Raw genomic sequence first — 14,426 nt, 5'->3', positions numbered from 1 at the left:
CCTGGGGAATAAGCATTGCAGCGCTGGTGATCCAGCGCTGGTCGTAAAGTGTGGCCACACACCAGTGCTGCTATTGGCCTCCAGGGTATTAGGAGATATCCCAGAATGCTTTTAACCCCTTTGTTTTGTTATGCAGCCTCTCTTTGTTTTGTTGTGAACGGGCTCGGGGAGCTGCTTATCTAAAAAAACAAACACAGCTCCTGTTTGCTGTGATCAATCTGTGAACAATCAAATGAGAGATCCCCCCTGGCTGCCTGATTCACAGGGGTTGAGTGTTTGCTTTTTGCTTGAGGAGAGAAACAGCAGCGAGAAAGGGAGTTGGCAGCTGCTTATCTGGTCTGCAGGCTGTTTGCAGTTAACACTAAGGGGTCGGAAAAAGTTTCTGATTTTGCAAAAGCAGGGAGCCGATTCACAGTGTCGGCTCCAAAAATCCACTCTCTCTCCTCTGCTCCCTGTCACACTACACTCCACCCCACCCTACCCCCCTCTTTTGAAAAGCACGTTGCTGCCGCTTGAACGCTGGGATAGCTGCCCATAATGCATCACTCCCAACAGCGCTGCAAATGCTGCAAATGTGGCCACACACCAGCGCTGGTAGCTGTGAGTGTGGCCACACACCAGCGCTGTCCCTGCACAGCTGGACGACCAGCGCTGTAACTCCCAGCGCTGCAACTCTCAAGTGTAGCCATACCCTGAGGCAGAGCAGGAGTACAGCCAGCGCTGCAGCCAGGGAGATGCAGCGCTGTATGTGCCTTGCAAGTGTGGACGGTGAGTAAGTTGCAGCGCTGTAAACCCACCACCAGCGCTGCAACTCTCCAGTGTAGCCAAGCCCTCAGGGAGTGTGCTCTTGCAGACACAGACTCTTTCGCCCTTTCCCCCAAGCTTGACTCCATCCTTTCCAGCCTGTCTCAGACATGTCTCTTCTCACCATGGCTCTTGTCCTAGTCCCATTCTCACGTAGTCCTAATCTTCTTGCCCAGCCAGTCCGAGTCTTTCCCTCTGGGTTCCTCATCTCATGAGGGCTGCAGGAAGCGGCGCGGGCCGAGGGATGTGCTGGCCACCCTTGGTTTTTAAATATGCACATGAATTGCCACAAGTTTTCTAAACCTGTGGTGTGGTGGTGATGTACTTGGAGATTTTAATAAAAATCTGATCTTTGAAATTTGTATTGTTAACTGAGTTTAAGAGATGTAAAATCTGAAAGAATGAGCTGATCTACCTTAAGTCAGTTTATTCTGTTCCCTCCTGTGTTAGGGCAATATTTGGAGGATTGATGAGGAAGTTTTAGCATCTCCTTTCTCTTGTCTCAAAATAGTTAAAGGTGGGTTTTGAGCATTTACTTTGGATTTGGACTTCCATGTACATCCAAGCTGTTAGTGGTATCTGATAGACTGCCTATTAGATACCTTAGATAAGATGCCTGGATTTTGAAGAGTCCTCTATTTTGTTACACTGCAGAGGCTTGTATTTGATTTCCCACCCATTTGCAAGTGAACTTGCGTACCCACTGCTGCAGTTGTTTTTTGCTTTCAGTGAAGTTTTTTGTAACACAAAATGCAGTTTTCTCTGATAGCATTCTACAAATGCACATTCTTATTCAATGCCTTTAGTCCCCGTACATATTCAGTCATGTCTGCTTAATCTAATTGTATTTTACTACTTAAAACTTGCAAAGACTATGTTAGATTCTATTCCATATGAATATTTTAAAATATTCTTGTACATCCTTAACAGAAATGTTATCTAACTATAAATCAGTTGTGTGCAAGGTTTTAGGTTTCAACACATTCTGTGAGGTATCTCAAAATTGTTGGACACAGTAAAGGTTAATAGGTCCCAAATTTACTTTATTTAAAAAAGTTCTTGGGTATTTGGCTACTTGACAGTCCTTTCCCCAAAACTATTTTGGTTTTCTTTGAAAATGCAAGATCAGTGCTAGCAGTCATCCTTTACCTAGGAGCAATCCTAACATAATAATTTAGTATGTTCAGACCATAATGGAAAATGTATGTGCCAGGGAGACTTCATAAAGAGTTGGTTTTAAGTTTCAAGAATCTCAGTGGTTAAGAACTAGAAATTTAAAAAACTTACTGTCAACATTTTGATCTCTTCCTATACACATTAAGTGTAAATCTTATCAAACTTCAGGTTTCTTTGTAAAATATTAACTTTTTTCATTTACTGGAATTCAAAACTTACATGTGGCAGCTTTCTCTTCAGACTTTATGGGAACACTTTAATTTAAATCATACTGTAAAACAATTTGTTTTATAAACAAATGATAAAAATTGAGGATTTAAAAAACCTTATTTACTTTTCACTGTTAATCTGTCTGCCTTGCAGCTTGAAGATGAGCTGTTCTTCATACACAGGCATCATCAGTGGTTATAAAGGATATTGTAGGCCAAATCCTGATGTCTGTTATATCTGCATAAAATCCTGTTTTAAGATTATACCCTAAGATATGCAATTGTATTTGCATAAATTGTGTAGTTGAAAGCGGAATTTGATCTTGTAGCATGTTTTCTACGTGTGTATGAAAATAATCTAGATTTGGTTTTTCAGAACCCAGGGTAATTTGTTAGGGCTGGCAATTGAAAAATGTCCTTTGTGAACTGAGAATTTGATGTTCTGGTATTGTAGTGTATTTTCAAAAGTGAGTTGCTATGCTTCTATTAGCACAGTAGCAGACTTAATAGTGACATAATCCTATTTCTGTATCTAAGTGTCGTCCTCTTCACCCCCCCTTGCTGTCTCTCAAATCTTAAACATTAAATATCTCGATGCTACTTTTAAAAAAAAAAAAAAGTTCACTATGGATTGGATCCTCCTGTCTCAAGGGACTTCTGTAATGTTATTTAATTTGGTTTTTTTTTTTTTAAATGTATTTCTTTTAAGACTGCTTAGAAATATCAGGAAATTAAAACTGACTTTCTCCAGTAAGGCAATTTCAAGACTCTAAACGTACAACAATTTGATTTATATTTGCTCTTCAAAAGCAAATATAAGACTTGGTCTCAGCAAGTTATTCTGGTCTTGATTGTTAAGGAGTATACTTTTTTCTGTGGTTTGTCTGTCTCTAAACTGCAATGAATGCTAACTTGGTGTATTTCTATATAGCAGCTGGAATCATGTTTCCCTGCATGGGTAGACATATGCACTAGCTCTGCTTGAGCTAGCATATGTCTGTCTATCTGCACTGGGAAACACGCTTCGAGCTGCTGCATAGACATGCTTGGTGCAGTGACTGGTCTTGGCAGAAAATTCCTCTCTGCCTTAGATGCAAACCGTACCTTACTGAATTAAGTTGAAAGTTGTAATTTACAAATTTGAGTTAGGTACTTGCTGAGAGGCAAAGCAAGAATAGGAAGTGCTTATTTGCAACCCTGTTCTCTGAAAAGAGACAGACTTTCATACACTATGTTTACATGAGCAAGTAAAATGATTTCCAGATAGACTTATTTTAACACTTTTAGCAGAAACGTATCTTAATTACAGCAGTTCCCTAATATTTTACCTCTTTTAGTGTTTTAGAAACAAGATCGCCATGGCCACAGAAATTGGCTCCCCACCCCGGTTTTTCCATATGCCGAGGTTCCAGCACCAGGCACCTCGGCAGCTGTTCTACAAGAGACCTGATTTTGCACAGCAGCAGGCAATGCAGCAGCTCACCTTTGATGGGAAACGGATGAGAAAAGCTGTGAACCGGAAAACCATAGACTACAATCCCTCTGTAATTAAATATTTGGAGGTAAGTCCTAGTTAGTCTGCTGTATCAAAGTCTGAATAGTGTTTTCTGAAACTTTATTAAAATTTCAGGTATATTCACAGAGTAGTTTGGGTAATTGGGGATTATGTATAATTGACAGTGTTCTTTCAGAAATGTACAGATTCAGTGAAACGTGGATAGATGTTGCTCATTCTGAATAAAACAATAAACCTTTAGTGCATATTTGAAGTGGAAGATTTGCTGTTATATAAAGCTTTTCTGTGAATTTTGATTTGGGACAAGATTTGCATATATTGTTACTTTGTTTTGCCATTCAAGCTGACCTAAATCGTACATTAATTATGTTAAGATTCATATGATCATTCTTTGTCAATTTTTGGCTTTTTCTTTGTGGGGAGAAATGATAAATAAAAAAAGATTGAGTGTCTATATTGGGCAACAGAAAAGTAGTTGTCATTTTCTATTCAGCTGCCTCCTTGAATGAAAAAAACTGTAATATAGGCTACTCGTACCACAAGTCTGTGAACCACCTTGTGCAGTCCTAATGGCTGAGACTACTTTGAACCAAATACTGTGGAAGATATCTTTCCAAGAAAAAAATACCCACTTGGCTTCCCAAATTACTTGGGGTATATCTATGCAAGCAAGTTTCTGTGCCACAAGTTATACCACTTTTATTAGCACGTTGGAGTGCATCCACATTAGCAGCTTTTGCAATGGTAAAGACAGCAGTGCATTGTAGTAGCTATCCCACTGTGCAAGTGGCCATAGGGTGCTTTGGGAAGGGTTTGCAGTGCCTCATGGGGCAGACACAGTATTATATGATCCAGGTTTCCCAATCCCATTGTTCCATGGGTATCCTACTACATTGCCAGCTGCTTTTCAACTGAAGGGGGAGGGGGGAAGTGTGGGGGGGGGGGGGAGAGACAGTGTTTTTTTGGGTACAGTGTGTCAATACGCTGTCTTGTAAGTTCAGACAGTGGCAGGAAGCAACCAGTCCTGGGGGAAGGGGGAAACCCCGACATCAAACCCCCCCCCCACCACCACCACCCCTGCCTCGGCTCTCTGCACAGATAGATATATATACTGTCTCTGTGCTCAATAGCATGAGCATTCCACACTAATAGTTTGCTTTGTGGCCCAGAGCAGATCAGCCAGCACAGCACACAAAGGCTGTCAGAAACTGTGCTTTGAATGGGGAGGGGCGCATGTCTCTGGGGCAGCCGAGTTCAAAACAATGAGTAGAACAGTCACTTGAGGCATTATGGGACAGCTCAAGGGGCCAATTACAGTGCAAAAAGCAATTAAGTGTCTACACTGGCAATAGAGCGCTGGAGCCTCTGCGCAAATAGCCTTACAACTCTTGTTGAGGTGGCTTTTTTGCAGTGCTGCCACTGAGGAGTTTTTGTGCACAAAGTGGCTTGGCAGTGTGTACACATCTGCAGTTTGAACGCAAAAAGCTGCTTTACTGCGCAGAAACTTGCCAGTGTAGACAAGCCCTTGGTCTTTTAAGTTTTGTGTTAAATGTTTTTTCCTGGGTGAGATCTTGTGTGCCATGTTCAAGTATTAATTCTGTGGGAAATATGTTGTTAGAAAATTGTAAATCCCCAGATACTTAATGGGAATGCTGGCAGAACCTCAACTGCCAAATTGTAAAGACAGCATTATAGTGAACTGTATGTGTCCATTCCATTGTAGCCAACCCACAGTTGTAATAGTTTGACAACAAAAAGGAAATAGATATGGCTGTTAACAATTTCAAGATATGCTAAAGTGTAATGTTTAAAATATCTCAAGAATGGACAAATGAATTTATAGCAGTGTTCCAGTGGTCTGCTTTTGATAGCTCACATAATTAATAAGAACTGACTCTGAGGTAAACAGAAAATCATCACATTGGTAGTACAGTATCACTTTTTACTTCTGGAGAAATTAAGTGTGTTTTTTTTTTTAAACCTGAAACTTTGCACGCACATGTTTTAGTTCAAATTTGTATTGAAGTATTTTAAAAAATAGTCTTAGAGGTAACTGTGGCACTGTCTACACCACAGAGCTTATGCTGACAAAACCGTTTCATGTAGATGCAGCATATACCAATGTAAGGAATTTTTCTGCTGGTGTAGGAAGCCACCTCCCAAAACAATGTTAGCTATGCTGACAGAAGCCATCATTTGTCAGCATAGCTGCTTCTATGCCAGGAGTTTTGTCAGCATAGCTGTATCAGTAGGGGTTGTGTGTTTTTCACACCCCTTGCTTATATAGCTATATGGGTATATGTTTTAAAATGTACAAGTGTGTATATATTTTGAAAAAGAGGTTCCTATGCCCACCTAGCAGCATTTAGAGCCAGGTTTTGAATCCCATGCCATCAAAAGTTAAGATTCCAGGCTCCAGGTTCAAACTATCTCCATATTTAACTGATCTGAAATTTTAACTGGCGTGGCATGGGCTTTCATGTTTTTTATCACATCATAATCACCCCAGTCAGGAAATTACATGCCAAAAATATTTATCTAAAATTCTAGCTTAAACTTTGATTCACAGTCAAAACTTGATTGAACCCACAATATCAAGTTAAAGTAGGGTGCTAGTCTTAAATTTGCCAAGCTGTGAATCATGCCATGTCTAATAATTGAATACTGTTATGATTGGCAGTATAGAATATCCTATATATTGGAAGTGAATTTTTTGGTCTTCTGGCCTTTCAAACCCCATCTCTTTGGGTATGTCTACACTACGGGATTATTCCGATTTTACATAAATGGGTTTTGTAAAACAGATTGTATAAAGTTGAGTGCACGCGGCCACACTAAGCGCATTAATTCGGTGGTGTGCGTCCATGGTCCGAGACTAGCGTTGATTTCTGGAGCGTTGCACTGTGGGTAGCTATCCCGTAGCTATCCCATAGTTCCCGCAGTCTCCCCCGCCCATTGGAATTCTGGGTTGAGACCCCAATGCATGATGGTGCAAAAACAGTGTCGCGGGTGATTCTGGGTAAATGTTGTCACTCATTCCTTCCTCCATGAAAGCAATGGCAGACAATCATTTCGCGCCCTTTTTCCCTGGATTGCCCTGGCAGACGCCATAGCATGGCAACCATGGAGCCTGTTTTGCCTTTTGTCACTGTCACCGTATGTGTACTGGATGCCACTGACAGAGGCGGTACTGCAGTGCTACAGAGCGGCATTCATTTGCCTTTGCAAGATAGCAGAGACGGTTATCAGTTGTTCTGTACCATCTGCCATGTCATTGTAAATTGGCAATGAGATGATGGTTATCATTCGTTCTGTACCGTCTGCTGCTGTCATGGGTGCTCCTGGCTGAGGTCGGCCGGGGGCACAAAGACAAAAATGGGAATGACTCCCCGGGTCATTCCCTCCGTTATGTTGTATCTAAAAATAGTCAGTCCTGCCTAGAATATGGGGCAAGTGTGCTAGAGAACCAGTGTACCAGAGAGCACAGCCGCTCCATGTCAGATCCCACAGAAATGATGAGCTACATGCCATTCTAGGAGGTGCCCCTGCAACAACCCCACCCGTTGCTTCCCTGCTCCCCCAACCCTCCTGGGCTACCGTTGCAGGGGCCCCCCATTTGTGTGATGAAGTAATAAAGAATGCAGGAATAAGAAACACTGACTTGTTAGTGAGATGAAAATGAGGGGGAGGCAGCCTCCAGCTGCTATGATAGTCCAGGCAGGACATTAAACGGTGCGGGGGAGAGGAGCCCAGCATCCCGCTGCTATGATAGTCCAGGCAGTACAGAATCTTTTCTTTAGCCATGAAGCGGGGGGGGGGGGGAAGCTGATGGAGCTCAGCCCCCAGTTGCTATGATGAAGACAGTTACCAGCCATTCTGTACCATCTACTGGGAATGACCGGGAGTCATTCCTATTTTTACCCAGGTGCCCCCGGCCGACCTCACCTGAGGCCAGCCAGGAGCACTCACGGGCTGATGATGACAATGGATAGCAGTCATATTATACCGTCTGCCACCGGAGAGGGGAGGGGAGAGGATGCTGCTGTTCACTGCTGTTCACTGCCGCAGCATCACGTCTACCAGCAGCATTCAGTAGACATAGGGTGACATTGAAAAAAGTCAAGAAACGATTTTTTTCCCTTTTCTTTCACGGGGCGGGGGAGAGAATTGACGAGTTATACCCTGAACCACCCTGGACAATGTGTTTGACCCTACAGGCATTGGGAGCTCAGCCAAGAATGCAAATGCTTTTCGGAGACTGCGGGGACTGTGGTATAGCTGGAGTCCTCAGTCCCCCCTTCCTCCCTCCATGAGCGTCCATTTGATTCTTTGGCTTCCCATTACGCTTGTCACGCAGCACTGTGCTGAGTCCCTGCTGCGGCCTCTGTCTGGAGATTTTTTGAAATGCTTTGGCATTTCATCTTCTGTAACGGAGCTGTGATAGAACAGATTTGCCTCCCCATACAGCGATCAGATCCAGTATCTCCCGTATGGTCCATGCTGGGGCTCTTTTTGGATTTGGGACTGCATTGCCACCCGTGCTGATCAGAGCTCCATGCTGGGCAAACAGGAAATGAAATTCAAAAGTTCGTGGGGCTTTTCCTGTCTACCTGGCCAGTGCATCCGAGTTCAGATTGCTGTCCAGAGCGGTCACAATGGTGCACTGTGGGATACCGCCTGGAGGCCAATACCGTCGATTTGCAGCCACACTAACCCTAATCCGATATGGTAATACCGATTTCAGCGCTACTCCTCTCGTCAGGGAGGAGTACAGAAACCGGTTTAAAGAGCCCTTTATAGCGATATAAAGGGCCTCGTTGTGTGGACGGGTGCAGTGTTAAATCGGTTTAACGCTGCTAAAATTGGTTTAAATGCGTAGTGTAGACCAGGCCTTTGACTACACTGTCTGCTTTTGGTGCCCCAACCATAGAAATGTCCTTTCTATGCAAGTACTACTGGATGGAACTCGCTTCAGTTTAGAGGTCATCAATACATCTCTTATATTAGGTAGAGGGGTGTAACAGGGTTCAGGACCCGCCCCTCTTCCTAGGGCCCACTTGCTGCCCCTAGTAAGGCTCAGAGAGGCTTCAAGGTTGTCCAACACCTGTGTCTTTCTTTACTTAAAGTTGTCCCACCACCAGTGTCCATCTGTATAGAAGCTTTACAGGATTAGTCACCTCCTTTACAGGCAGAGTCAGCCTTCAGCTAGGAGGCCTCCAGTTCCCTCCCTGGCTGTCCCATGCCTTCTGGCTCCCTCCCAGCCTTTATAGCCCTTGGCTTGTCAGGCCAGCAGGTGTTGCCAATTCTCAGGCCAGCATCAGGCCTTGTCCATCAGCCCCAACGTGCTTCCCTTGATTGGAGCTGACTGGGCAGGGCTAATTAGGTGCTTTTGCACCAGCACCCTGCTACAAGGGGTCACTACAGAGCCAAAGCTCTTAAAGAGGTTGAGCAGGAGTATACAGTTCTTTTTGGCCGAGAAACCAAGAGGCCAGGCTTATGTGTGTCTTGTAGTAATGCAGAACATTTAAACACAGGATCACTGCCTTCCTAGTATTTTTATGTAGAACATTTACTTTCAGTGAATAAATAAATGGAAATCAATGGGCCCCAGTCACACTTTTGGACACTGTTATGTTATAAATTAATCATTCTTCTGACTTTACGTTTTCCTTATAATCTACCTCTATCCTCCTTCATCTTACATAATGTAAAATCTACTAGTTTCCTGAAGCCCAAAATTTTGTACTGGATTTGTTCTTAAACTTATGCAGTGCATACTGAAGCTTCCAAATATGCAGTCTGTATAATGCTTCCTAGTTTTTGTTCAATAACACTGGAATACAGCAGCAATAATAACTCTTTTTTTCTTTCCAGAATAGAGTATGGCAGAGAGACCAGCGAGATATGCGGGCAATTCAGCCTGATGCGGGATATTATAATGATGTAAGTGCAAATCTTTATATATGCTTCTGAAGCTCTTATTGTAGGCACTAAAACTCTTCTACCTGAAAAGTAGGACTCTGCCTCTGTATACCAAAGTTCTCTATTTGCCCTTGAGAGGTGACTTAGAGGGCATCTTCATGCTATGTTCCCCTGCACTAAAAGAACCTTTTTGTCCCAAGAAGAGAGCCTGAAGGTTAATGGATTCTTTCAGTCCTGTTCTAGTGAAGTGAAATTGCTGAAGTTCAGGTGTTGAAAGGTTAGTTGCGTTTGAGGAGATGATCGTGTGTGTGTGTGTGTGTGTGTGTTCCTGAGATGGTGAAAGTAGTATCTGCTGATTTCAAAGTCTGAACATATTTAATTGATTCATTCCTACAATCAGATGCTTGTTTTTTCAGAAATAAGCCTTCTGGGCCTCTGCTTTTCTTGCTTCTTTCCCAAGATGCAGGTTGAAACGTTATTGCTAAAATTCTTTTCTTTCCTCACTTACAGCTGGTCCCTCCTATAGGAATGCTGAATAATCCTATGAATGCTGTAACAACAAAATTTGTTAGGACATCTACCAATAAAGTAAAATGCCCAGTGTTTGTTGTCAGGGTGAGTATTATGTGGGCCTGGGCTAGAAGATTTGTTCCCAGGCGTGATTAGTTAACTGCGAAATATTTGTCTGTAATAAAATTAGAATGGCAAGATAATAAAACTAGAAATGTTTTTAAGTAAAACCATCGTGCAGAATTCCAGGTGTTGGGCACCCCAAGGCTATTTCAAAACCTGGAATGACATGCATCATCTTTTCTACAGAGGATTCTAGGAACCCTGGGATAATTTATTCACTATTTGATTTGTATAATTTATTCACTATTTGATTTGTATATATTTCACCTTCAGTCTAATTTTCTCAAAACTTTTTTTGTACCAATGTGTCTCAACATTATCTTGAGGGAACCAACTCGAAGGAAGAGGGCAGTTCAGTCACCATGCCTGTTTAATCCTTGCAATCTACTAGCTTGCCTGCAAGGATGCCAGGATTCTAGTAGTAGTGGCATGTTTGATGAGGACACCTGTTCACTAGAACTGTATTGAAGCCATCAAACTCATTTCACATAGGTGACTTAACAGCCACCTTCGGATAACTCCTGGTCACTAGTGTTTTGGGCTGGATTTGAACTGGTGACCTAGAGATGAAAAGCCCTGTATCCTATGACAACCATCCTTTCTTTCTTTTTTTTTTCTTTCTTCCCTTCCTACCTTCCAGTACAGAGTCACTTTATAAATCCAAATGCTTTATAATCTCATGTAGGCACTTGTATTTTAATAATGCTGAAGGATATAGGAAAGGTGTCTGGGCACTGTCTACACAATCTAATTCAATTTTTCTCTTGCAGTGGACTCCTGAAGGGAGGCGCTTGGTCACTGGGGCTTCTAGTGGAGAGTTCACCTTGTGGAATGGATTGACTTTCAATTTTGAAACAATATTACAGGTAACTGCATCCAGCAAGCTGTCAGCATCTTTCTCTGAGATTGTAAAGAATATTGTAGTCATGCATCTCCACGTACTAATTATGGGCTAGTGGACTAAGTTCAGTCCTGAGAGCTAGGGGCACCTGAGTACTTATCCTGCGCAGTCCCTGACTCCTGTTGTGATCTTGGGCAATTTGTTTAATGTTTTGAGCTGCATCTCCCTGTCTGAACTATAAAGATAATATTTCTGCCTTGTTTTCAAGGGAATATGGTGGGGATTTATTATGTTTTAAGTATTGGAGACACAGTGCAAGTATTTTATATATGGAGATATACCTATCTCATAGAAGTGGAAGGGATCCTGTAAGGTCATTGAGTCCAGCCCCCTGCCTTCACTAGCAGGACCAAGTATTGATTTTGTCCCAGGTCCCTAAGTGGCCCCCTCAAGGATTGAACTCACAACCCTGGGTTTAGCAGGCCAATGCTCAAGCCACTGAGCTATTCCCCCCCAGTGCCCACACAGGGGCTTAAACCCTCGACCCTCAGATTAAGAGCCTGATGCTCTACCAACTGAGCTAGCCGGGCTTAAGCTCTTCACAAGTAAATTGTGCACTGCACTGTGCAAGAAACATAAAATAGTCTCTCCCTGAGGAGCTTGCAGATCTAAATATTCTCCATTTCTTTCATTCCCTTGTCATAAATGTTAAATGTACACCTTCATGTGGGTTAGGTAACATTTGAACGTATTTGTTAGAAGTTTTATTTTTGACTCCTCAGGCTCACGACAGCCCTGTAAGGGCCATGACTTGGTCACACAATGATATGTGGATGCTGACAGCAGACCACGGGGGATATGTGAAATACTGGCAGTCCAACATGAACAACGTCAAGATGTTCCAGGCACATAAGGAGGCGATTAGAGAGGCCAGGTTTATACACAATATACCATTTTCTGTAGTACCTATTTCCATAATTAGACTGTTCTCTAAGTGTATTCTGGGTGCAGAGATGCATGGGTTCTGTCAGATTCTGGGAAACTTCATGCACCAAGTACACACAATATTTTCTTTTGTTTCCACATTCTCACCGTTTTGCTGGCAACTTTCTGAAATAGTATTGTCCCAGTATCTGCCTCTGCAATATGTTAGAGATGTATTTGTCTGCCGCATTTTGCACTGGTATTCTTTTCATTTATATATGGTGACGATGTGTATCAGTTATTCCTTTTTATACGGACTGTGTAAGACAATTTCATTCCAAATAAAGAATTCAGTCTTTAATAATCTAACTGAATAAAATATAAAACCTTCAGAAACAAAACACCTGCATAGTTCTCACAAAATAATAATAATAATAAAAAAAAGTCTAAATAAAGTGAAGAACTGCTTGGCTTGGTGAGGCCAAGGTTTCCACTAATACTGAAGACCCACACAGATTGCCACATCCAGAAGTCTAATGTTAACATTGAATGGGTTCTTAAGCTTTGAAGCTGTAAGCAGACCATTGAAAAGAAGATTGTAGGACATTTTCTTGATTCAGTGTTGATACCTCAGTTGTGCAAATGTGTATTTTATATAAAAATGGAGTTAAGTGATATTTTCAGTAAGATGTATATGAAAGATGTTTCTAAAGTAAATATGGATGAATCTTTTAGTAAGATGTGTAAAGAGAAGAAATGTTTTTTAAAGTAAACCTGAAGAGGAGCTGCAGACCCAAAATAAATCTAAAGCAGTGTTTTTTCAGATTGGGGTGCTGCCCCTTGGTGGTAAGAGGTTCACTGCCACAGAAACACTTTCTATTGAGGTCACCACTTTCCCTCTGATAAGATTCAGGATTTCTTGACAGTTTGATTTACAAGACATGCGTACATTGGATGCAGTTATTGGTTTAGTGTATCATGTCCATACACTGAATTTCTCCAACAGTAAGCCCCTTCCCGATCATAAAGATCCAGGATTTCAAGGGGATTGCTGTTGAATTAACTGAACAGAGACTCTTCCTTGGTCATTCGCTGCACCAGAATGGAAGTGGCTGCTTGTCAGTTGCTGGAGATGGTCTGACCTTAATCACGTGGCTAAATAACCTCACACTTTTCCCAGTGGCTTTCATCAAGCAATATTGATAGATTTGGAAGCATCTTCCATGGTTGTAGAATTCTAACTTCATTTCACAGAGGGGAAAATCTTTCCTCTGTTCCTTTTCATATGTGTGGAACATGTTTTATATAAGAATTTTTCAGCAACCAATCCAACTGCTAGTAGCAGTAGCATCTTCCTATTTCCCACCTTCCCTTATTTTTGCTTGTCTTGCTGCAAGGCACCTGTGGCTGAAGAGGAAATTTTCTCTTAGTGCTCTCCCCCATGCTTCTGCACAGTGTCGCTTTACCATGATCAACAGTGTGAAAGTCTAGGGCTGCAGTTGCTATTAAGTCAGTTTCGTGTTGCTGCTGGTCTCACAGAGAAGGTGCTGCTGTATACAGTCATAGGTAGGATAGTGCTAAATATAAATTCTGGATTTTCCCACTTGACTGGGGATCAAAATGCAGAATTAAATCCTAAACTAAATTCAGTGTCTTCTGATGGAAATGTCAAATGGCAGACACTATGTATGTTTAATTAGTGGCCCTTATGTTCAAATGCCTCTTTCAATGTCTAACACCTTACAATTTAATTTTGCCCTGTCTGCGAAGCATAGATATTCTGTTAAATGCTGACTTCTTTCCCCTGCTGTGTGTCTTCATGTAACAGTTTCTCACCCACGGATAATAAATTTGCTACATGCTCTGACGACGGCACTGTTAGAATCTGGGACTTTCTACGTTGCCATGAGGAGAGAATTCTTCGAGGTATGTGTGCAAATAGTACTGATTGGGATATTTCAAGAGGGGGAAAACCTTTTTGTAATTAAGTGTTCACAATACAGAAATATCAGCTTGTCTCCATTTTTCCTATGACATCCCTACCTTAAATCCTCCAAACAGATAATACCACTAGGAAAATGGATACTTCAGTTGGCCACTGTTTCTCATATCTCCCAATGTCCAGACAGCTTTTCAGATTTACATTACCCATGTTTATCACCTGTTTAAACTCTTTTTAGATTTTGGAGTTTGGTATAAAGATGCTTTCCTAATCCTGGTGTTGGCAGAAGCAGCTGTTAGAAAGGCAAATATAGTCCTAATCTTTCATCAGTGCTTAGTAACTGTGACATTTGCTCCAGAGTATACACATTATCATGCAGAATGTGCTGTTTTTCAGGGAAGTAACTTTGAAAACACTCACTTGACTCTAATTTATTCTAAGGCAAGTCAGTTACTCTTT

At 41.9% G+C, this 14,426-nt stretch overlaps 1 protein-coding gene and 1 non-coding gene across 9 annotated transcripts in view; one reads left to right on the top strand and one right to left on the bottom strand.

Annotated features, from left to right (window-relative positions):
* The window catches only part of WDR33 (WD repeat domain 33), a 110,478-nt gene that overhangs the window by 29,691 nt on the left and 66,361 nt on the right, over positions 1-14,426 (top strand). For all 8 annotated transcript variants that reach the window (XM_045031045.1, XM_045031046.1, XM_045031043.1 and 5 more), the window contains exons 2-7: positions 3,527-3,751; positions 9,580-9,648; positions 10,138-10,242; positions 11,031-11,126; positions 11,884-12,035; positions 13,854-13,951. In XM_045031045.1, the coding sequence (XP_044886980.1) occupies positions 3,548-3,751; positions 9,580-9,648; positions 10,138-10,242; positions 11,031-11,126; positions 11,884-12,035; positions 13,854-13,951 (724 nt within the window). In that variant the 5' untranslated portion in view covers positions 3,527-3,547. The remainder of the gene's footprint in view (positions 1-3,526; positions 3,752-9,579; positions 9,649-10,137; positions 10,243-11,030; positions 11,127-11,883; positions 12,036-13,853; positions 13,952-14,426) is intronic.
* On the bottom strand, positions 11,619-11,691 carry TRNAK-CUU. Its single transcript has one exon. It is a non-coding gene; the product is annotated as a tRNA-Lys (tRNA).

This window comes from Mauremys mutica, chromosome 9, assembly GCF_020497125.1.
Source record: "Mauremys mutica isolate MM-2020 ecotype Southern chromosome 9, ASM2049712v1, whole genome shotgun sequence".
Classification (NCBI taxonomy): domain Eukaryota; kingdom Metazoa; phylum Chordata; order Testudines; family Geoemydidae; genus Mauremys; species Mauremys mutica.
The sequence above is the reverse complement of the archived record's forward strand: the minus strand, read 5'-3'. Positions and strand labels throughout refer to the sequence as shown.